Consider the following 13,314-nt stretch of genomic DNA (forward strand, 5'->3'; position numbering starts at 1 on the left):
ACTGTTTGAGCCCAGAAGTTTGAGGTTGCTGTGAGCTATGATGCCATGGAGCTCTACTAAGGGTGACAAATGGAGACTGTGTCTCAAAAAAAAAAAAAAAAAAAAAATTGACAAAGGATTGAACTGACATTTTTCAAAGAACATATATAAATGGCCAAAAAGCATTTGAAAGGGTACTCAAAATTACTTAATTATTGAAAAAATGCAAAGTAAAATCACATTGAAATATTACATCATACTCAGAATAAATACTAAAAATAAATTTGTCCCACTGAGAATTCTGAAGTGATTATAAGGGCATCGCCAACTTCTCCCAGCCTTGATCTGGGAGGAGTCCTACCCATCCAGAGACCTGGAGGGAGATACACACTCATGACCATGGAGACAGGCCTGTAGACCTTGGCACTTTTGTGTGTGTGTGTATATGTTTACATATCTATTTGCTTGTATGTATACGGATATATACAGACACTAGAATCTCCATATTGACCACCTCCCTACATTGACCACCTCTTCACGTTGACCTAATGTACATAGAGTGTGCATGGACCACATGTATGTATCAGTACACTAGGCCAAGGTCCTTATGCTAATCACCTATGTATGCTGACAAGATTTTTACAATCCCTTGAGTGGTCAACTTATAAAAGTTCTTCTGTGTTTGTGTGTGTGTGTGTGTGTGAATAATACAGTCCTGATAAGCTATCCTAAGCAAGAGATAATTATAAAATAAGAGTTAATTATGATAGGCATAGTGGCTCGCACCTGTAATGTTAGCACTTTAGGAGGCCAGGGCAGGTGGATCACCTGAGCTCAAGCATTTGACACCAGCCTGATAAAGAACAAGACCCCTTCTCTACTAAAAATAGGAAAACTAGCCAGGCACTGCAGGAGGTACCTGTTGTCCCACCTACTGGGGAGGCTGAGAAGAGAGGATCACTTGTACCCAAGAGTTTGAGGTTGCTGTGTTCTACAATACCACTTAACTCAATTCCAGGGTAATAGAGAGAGACTGTCTCAAAAAAGTTTATCAGAGTGCTTTCCTAGCAAGAGAGAGTTTAATATATGCTCAGGAATACTGTAACTCCACAACAACATAGGATAGGTAATAAATGTACAGAGTAGATACCTTTAATTATCTTAAAGATGAGAAATTAGAGAATATAGAAATGAAACTATTTATCACAGTTCATATAAAAACAAAATGTTGAAGTTAAATAACGTGAGATTTTCTTATATTGGGGGAGATTCTAAAGTGTTCTGATAAAATTTACTGTGTATACTTACTGCAGTGTCTTATTTGAAACATTCATTGAATCAAAAACTATAAAGCAGAAGACATATGCCATCTATTTGAGGTGTCTTGAGATTCCTGAAACAAGTATTAATATCAACTGCTCACTATCACATTTTGAATAGAACGTTGAAGACAAAAAATTGTTTTGAGGCACAGTTTCATTCTATTGCCGAGGCTAGAGTGCCATCACCATTAGCTTAACTCACACCAAACTTAATTCCTAGGTTCAAATAATCCTCTTCCCTCAGCACCCTAAGTAGCTGTGACTATAGGCAACCACCACAATGCTTAGTCATTATTAACTTTTTTTAGTAGTGAAAGGATTCCACTCTTGTTCAGGCTTGTCTTATATTCCTGAACTCAAATGATCATCCCACCTCATCCTCCAAGAGTGCTAGGACTGTAGAAGTGAGCCACCATGCCCTAGATTCAAGAAAATTAAACAAAAAATTTTGAGAGATCCTCAAAACTACACAGATATTTTTAGGTCCTCAAAAGCAATCAAAGACCAGTCAGATTTTGCAGTCTTGTGTAAGCCATAAAGTTCTTTGTTTTCACTGTAAACTAGAGAGAATATCATTAAAACTAAACTCCTTCTAAAAATGAAAAAGAGGTTTTACGCCCATTGCTCAGTGCTTAGGGCTTTGGCCACATAGATCAGGGGCTGGTGGGTTTGAACCCAGCCCGGGCCTGCCAAACAACAGTGACAACTACAACAAACAAAACAAAAACAGCAGGACATTGTGGTGAGTGCCTGTAGTCCCAGCTACTTTGGAGGCTGAGGCAAAAGAATCGCCTGAGCCCAAGAGTTTGAGTTTGCTGTGAGCTGTGACAGCACAGCACTCTACTGAGGGTGACAAAGTGAGACTCTATGTCAAAAATATATATAAAATTAAAAAGAAAAGGTCAGGCACCTATAATCCTAGCACTCTGAGAAGGCAAGGCAGGTGGATTGCTTGAGCTCACCAGTAGGAGTCTAATCTGAGCAAGAGCAAAACCAGGTCTCTGATGCCATGGCACTCTACCGAGGGCCATAAAGTGAGACTCTGTCTCTACAAAAAAAAAAAAAAAAAAAAATAGTCATTGTGGCAGAAATCAATAGTCCCAGCTACTTGGGAGGCTGAGGCAAGTGGATTGCTTGAACCCATGAGTTCCAGGTTGCTATGAACTAAGACACAATGTAACCCTACCCAGGGTGAGAAAATGAAACTCTGTCTCAAAAAAAAAAAAAAATTAAAACAAGAATAGGGCCAGGCATGGTGGCTAACACATGTAAACCCAGCACTCTGAGAGGCCAAGGTGCTTGAGTTTGGGAGTTTGAAATAAGCCTGAACAAGAGAAAGACTCTGATTCTACTAAAAAACAGTAAAAACACTAGACAAGCGTTGTGGAGAAACCTGTAGTCTCAGCTCTCTGAGAGGTAGAGACCAAAAAATCACTTCAACAAAGATGGTTAACATTGCTCTGTGCTAGGCTGATGCCATGGCACCTGAGTCTGAAGGCAACACAGTGAGACTTTGTCTCAATGAGAAAATAAACATAAGAAATGAAAAGCAGGTGGCGCCTGTGGCTCGGTGGGTAGGGCGCCAGCCCCATATACCGAGGGTGGCAGATTCAAACCCGGCCCAGGCCAAACTGCCTCAAAAATATAGCCAGGCATTGTGACAGGCGCCTGTAGTCCCTAGCTACTCGGGAGGCAAGAGAATCACCTAAGCTCAAGGGTTGGAGGTTGCTGTGGGCTGTGTAACACCATGGCGCTCTACCGAGGGCAGCAAAGTGAAAGTCTGTCTCTAAAACAAAAAATAAAATAAAATAAAATGTATGAAATTTTCTCAGAAAACTAAACTTAAAAGTTATTATTTAATCCAGCATTCTCCTAACTAAATGTATATCCAAATACTCATTGCAGAATGTGGAAGATTCATGTCCTCACTCGCAGTCATTGCAGCATTATTCACAGAAGCCAAGAGGTATAAGCAACGCGGACATTAATGTCTGCTCCAATATAGAAACAATGGAGGATTATCTTTTTTTTTTTTTTTTTTTTTTGATGAGACAGAGTCTCACTATGTCTCCCTGGGTAGAGTGGTGTGGAGTCACAGCTCACAGCAACCTCTAACTCTTAGGTTTAAGTGATTCTCTTGCCTCTGCCTCCTAAGTACCTGGGACTACAGGTGCATACCACAAAGCCTGGCTATTTTTTTGGTGCAATTGTCATTGTTGTTTAGCAGGCCTGGGCTGGGTTTCAGCCTGCCACACTTGACGTATGTGGCTGGCACTGTAACCACTGTGCTACAGGCACCAAGCTGATTATCCAGTATTAAAAGAGAACATCTTGCCATATCCAAAGATAAGGACAAACCTTAAGGCTATTATGTTAACTTAGAAAGTACATTTAGAAAGACTGAAGGTGGCAAATTTTGTGTTTGTCAAAATTAAAAAATTTAATGAGATAACTAAAATAGTTACAAAGTTTCCCCCAACTTACCTGCAAATTGCAAAATGTTTTTCCTCTCAAAAAGAGAATATAGATTCATCAGTATGGCCAGGCTCAGTAGCTCACAGCTGTAATCCCAGCATTTTGGGAAGCTGAGGTGGGTGGATTGCTTGAACTCATGAGTTTGAGACCAGCATAAGCCAGAGTGAGACCTCATCTCTAAAAATAGCCAGGTGTTGTGGCAGGTGCCTGTAGTCACAGTTACTTGGGAGTCTGAGGCAAGAAGATCACTTGAGCCCAGGAATTGGAGGTTGCTGTGAGCTATGTGCCATGGCACTCTACCTAGGGTGACAAAGTGAGACTCTGTCTCAAATAAAAAAGAAAAAACAGATTTGTAAATAAACACATGGTAAGACTAAGACTATTATCATGGTTATTTACCTAAATGGGGCATAATAATCATTGAAAACCACCAAGGGAAAAAAAATATACAAGATAACACATAGGCCAGGTGCAGGGGCTCACGCCTGTAATCCCAGCACTTTGGGAGGCCGAGGTGGGCCGATTGCCTGACCTCACAGGTTCAAGACCAGCCTTAGCTAGAGCGAGACACCATCTCTAGAAATAGCCAGATTTTGTGGCTGGTGCCTGTAGTCCCAACTACTCAGGAGGCTGAGGCAAGCGAATTGCTTGAGCCCAAGAGTTAGAGGTTGCTGTGAGCTTTGACACCAGGGTACTGTACTGGGGGCAACAAAGTGAGACTATCTCAAAACAAACAAACAAACAAAAAACCTCATCAACAAATTTTGTGTAATATTTATAGGAAAAAAACACAGTTATAATTAATAGTAGGCATATAGCAAATTCATATTTTAATCGAAGCACATATTGAAGTTATGTATGAGTTCTAACATTATAATACGTAGGTGAAATACATCTAATATTATAATACATAGGTGAAACCAAACCAAACACACAATAAATTGAGGTTGAAAATCCTACCCTGAATAAGATACACACTAATAAGAAATTGCAAAACAAGAATAAAAGAAGTAGACATGAAATTCTGTATACAACATTGCTGTAGCATTTAAGAGCTTTTCTAAGTCACCTCGGTTGGCTCAACCTGTAGGTCAGGTTCTAGCACTTTAGTAGGTCAAGGTGGGAGGACTGCTTGTGCTCAGAAGTTTGGGATCATTAGCCAGGCACAGTGGCTTCTGCCTATAATCCTAGCACATGGGGAGGCTGAGTTGGGTGGATTGCTTGAGCTCAGGAATTTAAGACCAGCCTGACCAAAAGTGAGACCCCACCTCTACTACTTGGGAGGCTGAGACAAGAGGATTGCTTGACCCCAGGAATTTGAGGTTACTGTGAGCTATGACGCCATGGCACTCCACTAAGAGCAAGAATGTGAGACTCTGTCTTAATAAAAAGGAAGAAGTTTGAGATCAGCCGAAATAACAGCCAAACCCCTCTTGTAAAAGAAGGAAAATATAGCCAGGAGTAGTGTTTGGCACCTGTAGTTCCAGTTATTTGAGAGGCTGAAGCAAGAGGATTGCTTAAAACCAGTTATTTTTAAGTTCTTTTCAGTTATGCTGATGCTATAACATTCCAGCCTGAGTAACAGACTGAGACTCCATCTCAAAACAATTTTTTTCCTGGATAACTATAATATTAAACTGTGACTGTGAACCTATGCAAAACAGGCGTTTCTCTTAATAGTAGTTAACATTTTATTGAATGATAGCAGGTATTTTGAATATTTTATGTAGCGCACGGCAATAAAATTTTATAGAAATGTACAATTTATTAATATGAGGTACTTACCAGAAATTTTTTTTTTTTTGAGACAAGAGTCTCACTATATCCCTCTGGGTAGAGTGTCGTGGAGTCACAGCTCACAGCAACCTCTAACTCTTGGGTTTAAGTGATTCTCTTGCCTCAGCTTCCCAAGTAGCTGGGACTACAGGCGCCTACCACAGTGCCCAGCTATTTTATTTGTTGTAGTTGTCATTGCTGTTTAGCAGGCCCAGGCCGGTTTCAAAATCACCAGCCCCAGTGTATGTGGCTGGTGCCCTAACCACTATGCTACGGGAGCTGAGACAGAAAATTTTAATGAATAAATATTTGAAAACAGTAAAGATAATTTGTATTATATTATTAATATATTGATATTTTTATAAAAACTGAAATGGCTGTATTTCACTATTTAGGAGAAACCAAAAGCCTTACTTTTATATATAAAGTAAGAGGCTGAACTTTGTAAAATATGATAAGTCACAATATGAAAATAAGCATGTGGGAAAAATTAAAATATAATTTAGATGTGGGTTGAGAAAATTGATGACAATCCTACTGATTTCTTTTTGCCCATAGTAAATTACAATTTCAAAGTGAGTCTTTTAGTAAATATGGAGTGCCTACAAATTATCTAATTCGCTTCTTACGTAAGTTGAAATTCCAACACATAGTTCTGAATATTTAAATCTAAAATTACATAACATTTAATACATAACAAAATAGACAGTGAAAACTTATAGAGAGAGTAAAATCAGCAAGATGGCAGACTAGAAGTCCCATGTTCATGTAGCCCTCACATGGCATCAAAAATTTGAGAGCCATCTGTGGGAAGAAATTCTTTAATAACAGTCCAGCACAGTGGAACACAGCTGTAATCTCACCTACTTAGAGGCTTAGGTGAGGGAATCACTTCAGTCCAGCAATTTGACATCAATCTAAGCAATAGTGAGGTCCCGTCTCAAAAAATGTGATTTTTAGCCAGGTGTTGTGGTGGGCGCCTATAGTTCCAGCTACTAGGGAGGCTGAGGCAAGTCCAAGAGTTTGAGGTTGCTGTGAGCTGTGACACCACTGCACTGTACTGAGGGTGGCATAGTGAGACTCTGTCTCAAAAAGAAAAAAATTTTATGAGAGCTTTGGGACCCAGAGTGCAGACTGTGAAATCCTTCTAATTCCCTTACAAAGGAACATTTAGGCTCGGCGCCTGTAGCTCAAGCAGCTAGGTCGCCAGCCACATGCACCGGAGCTGTTGGGTTTGAATCCAGCCTGGGCTTGTCAAGCAATAATGACAGCTACAACCAAAAAATAGCCGGGTGTTGTGGCGGGCACCTGTAGTCTCAGCTTCTTGGGAGGCAGAGGCAAGAGAATCGCTTAAGCCCAAGAGTTTGAGGTTGCTGTGAGCTGTGACACTATGGCATTCTACCCAGGGTGACAGCTTGAGACTGTCTCAAATAAATAAATAAATAAATAAATAAATAGATAAATGAAGGGACATTTAGAGAAGGCAGACCATCATTCACTTGGCAAACTAGAGGACCTCTAGCCTTGGTTACAGACTGGAGAATGGCCTGCTCAACTTTCTCCCATTGAGAAATCTAAAGTTATTATGTGGGCCTCTCCAACTCCTTTTAGCCATGATGTGGGAGTGGTCCTAGCCAAGCACAGACCTAGAGGGAGGTCCTCACTCATGGAGACCTTGGCACATTTGTGAGTGTGTGTTTGCTTATGTATGTATTTGTGTGTTTATATACATACATACACACAGAAGGACATGCACAGTTGACCACATCCCTACACTGACCACCTTTTCAAGGTGGGTAATATTCAGAGACCACACATACAGCACGTTTGTGTAAGTACAGTAAGCCTAGTTGCTTATGCTAACCATCTCTGTATATTGTCAAATTTATTACAGTCCCTTAAGGGAATTTAGGAAAGTTTTGCTGTATATGTATGTGTGTATGTGTGAGTGTGGGTGTATCCATATATATATATATATATATATATATATACATATGTGAATAACAGTGTTGATATACATATCCTAAGCCAGAGATATTTATAAAACAACAGTTATTTTATAATCAGAGAGATATTAATATATCCTCAAGAATACTCTATAAACTCCTAAGATATAATATATTTAAGTAATGTGGCTGCCAGGTGTGGTAGCTTATGCCTGTAATGCTAGCACTCTGGAAAGTCGAAGAGGCTCAGCCCAGGAGTTCAAGACCAGCCTAAACAAGAGCAAGACTTTGTTCCTACTAAAAATCAAAAAACTTGGCAGCGCCCATAGCTCAGTGGGTAGGGTGCTGGCTACATACATTGAAGCTGGCAGGTATTAACCCTGCCTGGGCCAGCTAATAAAACAACAATGACAACTGCAATAACAACAACAACAACAAAAATAGCCAGGTGTTGAGATGGGCACCTGTAGCACCAGCTACTTGGGAGGCTGAGGCAAGAGACTCATTTAAACCCAAGAGTTTGAGGTTGCTGTGAGCTGTGACGCCACAGCTCTCTTCCCAGGGTGGCAGCTTGAGACTCTGTCTAAAAAAAAAAAAAAAAAAAAAATTGAAAAACTTCCCAAGTATCCTGGAGGATACCTGTAGTCCCAACTACTCAGGATGCTGAGGAAAGACCATCTCTTGAACCCATGAATTTGAGGTTGCTGTGAGTTATGACACCATGGCACTCTACCTAGAGCAATAGAATGAGAGAAAAAAAATTTATGGAATAGGTATCTTTAACTATGTAAAAATGGGAAATTAGAGCATATAACAATTATCATGGTTCATATAAAAACAAAATTTTGAAGTTAAATAACAATAGATATTCTTACATTTATGGAGATTCTTAGTGTTCTGCTAAAATTACTGACTATACTTTCTGCAGAATCTTATTTGAAACTTTCACGGAATAAAAGCTACGAATCACACAACAGACAACATGTATTTGTGGTGTTCTTGGAATTTCTGAACCAAGTGCTAATATCACCACCTCTCTCACATAACTTGGACATGATGCTAAAGAAAAAAAAAATTTTAGACGCTGTCTCATTCTATTGTTCAGGATAGAGTGCCATAGTATTAACCTAACTCACGGCTACCTCAAACTCCTGGTTTCAAGCAATCCTCCTGCATCAGCCTCCCAAGTAGCTGGGACTACAGGCAACCACCACAATGCCTAGATAATTTTTCTATTTTTAGTAGAGACAAGGTCTCACTTGTTTTCTTTTTCTTTCAGGGGAAAGTATGAAGGCAGTCCCCCATTACCACAAATTATGCAGTCCAGTTTCCCACATTTGGGGAAATCACAGCACATTTGGAGTGCAATGGATAAATCTCACCTTGGGAAAGCTACCTTTGTGATCATGGTGTCTTCCCTGTCAGGTAAGTATACATGGTCTCACTTTTGTTCAGGCTGGTCTCTACTCCTGAGCTCCAGCAAGCCTTTCATCTTGGCCTCCCAGAGGGTTAGGATTACAGGCATGAGCCACCACTCTTGGCCTAACTATGTATATTTTAAAGCAAAGTTTCCTTGGTCGTAGAGAAAGACAAAACTGAATTTTAAAAAAAGGACAAACAGCATATTTACCTGGTAAAATTATGTACACATATTTCAAAAAGACAGAGATAAAATTTATACTTCTTTTTTCTTTGGGAGACAGAGTCATGACATCATTACATCATAGTTCACAAAAACCATGACATCATAGCTTGCATAAAACCTAGGGCATAAATTCTAGGGCACAAGAGTTCTTTTTTTTTTTGCAGTTTTTGGCTGAGGCCAGGGGATGGGGTTGAACTCACCACCTCTGATATATGGGCCCAGTGCCCTACTCCTTTGAGCCACAGGTGCTACCCGTAAAAAAAGTTATTTTTACCTCAGCCTCCCAAGTAGCTAGAAACATCTAGATGTCTGCCATAACACCCAACTAGTTTTATAAATTGTTTTTAGTAGAGAAACAGTTTTGTTCGCTCATGCCAATCTCAAACTGCTGAGCTCCAGCAAATCACCCACCGTGGCCTCCTAGAGTGCTAAAGTATAGGTGAGAGGCAATCCATTTGGCCTTACACACAAAATTTCCTAAATTAAAATCTTTAAGAAAAAAAAGAGCAAAATCTTTCTTTATATTCAAATTGGAGGGTTCATTCTGGTATTTCTTTTTATTTTTGCAGTTCTTGTCCGGTGCCTGATTTGAATAATTGACCTCCAGTATATGGGGCCGGTGCCCTACTCTACTTTGAGCCACAGGCACTGCCCCCCACTCTGGTATTTCTAATTTGTATTTTCTCTTACTAAAGACAGGTCTAGGGCCACGTTCTTGAACTCATAGCCTTAATTTCAGAAGACACAGATTTATGCTGGGTGCCCATAGCACAGTGGTTACAGTGCCAGCCACATATACCTAAGTTGGTGGGTTCCAAACCAGTCAGGCCAGCTAACCAACAATAATGAGGGCAACCAAATTTCGGCATTCTCACCCATCCAAGAAAACATTAAATAGAGTAAAATTGCCATCTTATAAATCGCTGGAAATATGTGTAAATTAGATGTGTGGTAGGAATTAATACTCAGAATATATATGTGTATAAATAATGTATATAAATAAATAATTCCCAAAACTCAACAGCAAAACCCAAGTATCTTTATTTAAAAATTGACAAAAAAGTACACTGACACTTTTCAAAGAAGACATATACATGGCCAATGGTCATTTGAAGCAATGCTTACAGTACTAATTATGGAGAAATGCCAAGAAAAATCACAATGAACTGTTACAACGTACTCATAATGAACACTAAAAGTGTCTATTAAGGACATAGAGAAATTGGAACCTTTTTGGAATGTTGATGAGGAAAAACATTGCATACACTATTAAAATGTATGATAACTATCGTGATGCCTTGGCACTCTATCCAGACTAATACAGTGAGATTCTGTCTCAAAGAAAACAAAACAAAACAAAGAAAAAAAAAAAAAAGAAGAGAAAAAGATAGAAAAGAGAGAACATGTTCGTAATTATAATGAGTTAACAAGGTATCCCAACAGTAGGAGACAGAGAGGGAGTGATCATAACTCTACATCTTTTGAGAGGGGAAAAACATAATTATTAATACATAGTCATGTGTGGCTCAGCACCTGTAGCTCAGGGGCTAATGTGTCAGTCACATACACCAGAGCTGGTGGGTTCGAATCCAGCTTGTGCCTGCCAAACAACGACAACTACAACCGAAAAATAGCCAGGAGTTGTGGTGGGCACCTATAGTCCCAGGTACTTGAGAGGCTGAGGCAAGAGAATCACTTAAGCCCAAGAGTTGGAGGTTGCTGTGAGCTGTGATGCCGTAACACTCTATTAGAGGGTGACATACTGAAACTCTATCTCAAAAACAAACAAACAAACAAACAAACAAAAAACATAGTCATGTGTAGACCAGCTTACCCAAAGTGACCAATGTACACAGCTTCATTCCCACAGTTTTAGGAATTTGGTGTAGCAGGATTGGCAACCATCACCTGAAGATTTGGTCAAAATAGTTATGAAACATTGTACATTCTCCTGTGAGATCTGATTTAAATTGAAATGCCACCATTTCCCCAACATTTTGTTTCCTTCCTGTCCTGTATTAGATATTGTCTTCTCTTTTTCATCAAGCTAAGTGTTCTTTGTTAGGTGGTAAGAGTACATTGGCCGTCAATTCCTCAAAACACGTAACCTAAAATGTAATTCAATAATATCTTTGTATTCATCAAATACCAAAACAATAGTATTTTGGATAGATTGGATTAAATAAATAATTGCATAGGTCAGCGCTTGTAGCTCGCGGTTAGGGGGCCAGCCACATACACTGGGGCTGGCGGTTCGAACCCGGTGGGGCCTGCTAAACAACAATGACAACTACAAAAAAAAATTAGCGGGCCCTGTGGCAGGTGCCTATAGTCCCAGCTACTAGGAAGGCTGAGGCAAGAGACTTGCTTAAGCCTAAGGGTCTGAGGTTGCTGTGAGCTGTAACGCCACGGCACTCTACCCAGTGAGTAGAGTTAATTTTACCTGCTTTTCTTTTTCGTGGCTACTTTAAAATTTGAAATGACAGAAGTGGTTCAAATTTTATTTTTATTGGACATTGCTTTCTTAGAAGACTGCATCCCTTTTCAAAGCTCAAGCTGCCTTCTGAAAAGACAAGATTACAAGAAAATTAAAAAAAATCAACCTTTAAAATAATTGTTAATATGTTGTTTTCATTTGTGAAAAACATATTTGCAGTGTGTGTGCGCGTGTATGAGAGTAACATATGTATGTATATGTATGTCTACATAAGTAAAATGTAAAGGATATAATTTATATTCCATGTTAAATACAAATGTTCCCAAGGAGTACAGAGTCCCAGGGCAGGTATAAAGCCCTGTTTGCGCAGAGATCCAGCCTAGAAACTGTTAGCGTTCTGGCCTCATTCAGCCTCTTATCTGGTCGTATTCCCTGTCAATCAGGACGAGAGGGGTGGTGCCCCGAGGTCCTATCCAATCAGGGATGCTCCAGTAGAAACCGTCCAACCAAAATGCACAGCCAGAAAGAAGGCGGCAGCTTCCGGAACTGGCGTCGCTTTGGTCTCTTGTGCTGGGAAGTGATTTAGTTCGCTTTTCACTGTTGCATCTTCAGGAGGCCTTTGGTGTCTCTGCTTCAGCCTCTGCCCTCCTGTGACTTGCAGGTACTGGGACATTTGTAGAGAGGACACCGGGACACCCCGGAAGCTGGGAAATGGTGAGTATATGGGATCGGGTGTAATGGGGGAGGGCTGTGGTTGGAGAAGGAAGTGGCTGTAGTGGGACCGCACTATTCCGCTTTAGCTGGGGAGTCTAAAGACCAGAGTTTGTCACTGGCACCCCTTGGTGCTCAGACTCCTCCGGGTAAAGGTTGGGTTTCGGTAGGCTCTTCTTTATTGTAAGGAAATATTGCTTTGTAAAAACACCAAGTATGAAATCTGCAAGCATCACAAACGAGGGCTTTATTTCATAGGGAGGAGCAAACAAGTTTTGAAAAAAAAGTGGGAGATGAGAGCAGAATGGAGGGTGGACAAATAATCTGCTATAGCAGAAAATGTTTCAACTTGAAGTCAGCCTGTTCTTAGGAGGGGCGTAAAGAGGGGTAACACGTTTAAGTCAGAATTGGCCAAAGTTGGGGATCCTGGGAGAAAGAAACTTTAGAAATATTTCATGAAGAAGCATTTTGTTGTGACTCCTGAAGAAAGAACTGTTCAGCTGATTGTTTATGAACAATAAATGGGAATTTGCAGAGCCTGTGCCTGCCGTTGTCATAGGAGAAACAGGGAGTATTACCTAAATCCCAATGGGAAGGGTTGTTTCTTGCAGTGTGTTGTTCTTGAGAACACAAAGGGTGGGGAATTTTTTAATCACATCTACTTACCAGAATGAGTTATATGCCCACTCATGTCCCACCACTTTCCCTTGCCCTATACATGACTTTGGTCTACTTTATATGAAATTGCTGACTGTAAGTAATGTGTTTTGCTGAGTTCTGTGAGTAGGTGTATTAAATGATTATACTTGTGGAGGGATTTATTTGAGCTCCTACTTTATAAACAATTGCTCAAAATCATCAAAGGGCCTGTGGGGCTTGTCCCTGGCATCTGCAGTGAGAGCAGTGTGGTGGGACTGAGCCTTGTACTTGTGAGATCTGTGTTAACTCTGGGTGGTGTCAAAATTCAATTTTGTGGATGGAGTTTGTATTGGAATATTGGTGGAATGTTGTTCTGCACACTGT

General features: G+C 40.2%; 1 protein-coding gene and 1 non-coding gene across 2 annotated transcripts in view; one reads left to right on the plus strand and one right to left on the minus strand.

Annotated features, from left to right (window-relative positions):
- Positions 1–13,314, plus strand: part of LOC128572352 (zinc finger protein 724-like) — a 62,665-nt gene that overhangs the window by 12,648 nt on the left and 36,703 nt on the right. The window contains exons 2-3 of the mRNA XM_053572208.1: positions 8,778–8,923; positions 12,242–12,294. Coding sequence (XP_053428183.1) covers positions 8,815–8,923; positions 12,242–12,294 — 162 coding nt within the window. The 5' untranslated portion in view covers positions 8,778–8,814. The remainder of the gene's footprint in view (positions 1–8,777; positions 8,924–12,241; positions 12,295–13,314) is intronic.
- Positions 8,775–8,931, minus strand: LOC128573256 (U1 spliceosomal RNA). Its single transcript, XR_008376406.1, has one exon. It is a non-coding gene; the product is annotated as a U1 spliceosomal RNA (small nuclear RNA).

The sequence above is a fragment of the Nycticebus coucang genome, chromosome 20 (genome assembly GCF_027406575.1).
Source record: "Nycticebus coucang isolate mNycCou1 chromosome 20, mNycCou1.pri, whole genome shotgun sequence".
In the NCBI taxonomy this organism is placed as follows: Eukaryota; Metazoa; Chordata; class Mammalia; order Primates; family Lorisidae; genus Nycticebus; species Nycticebus coucang.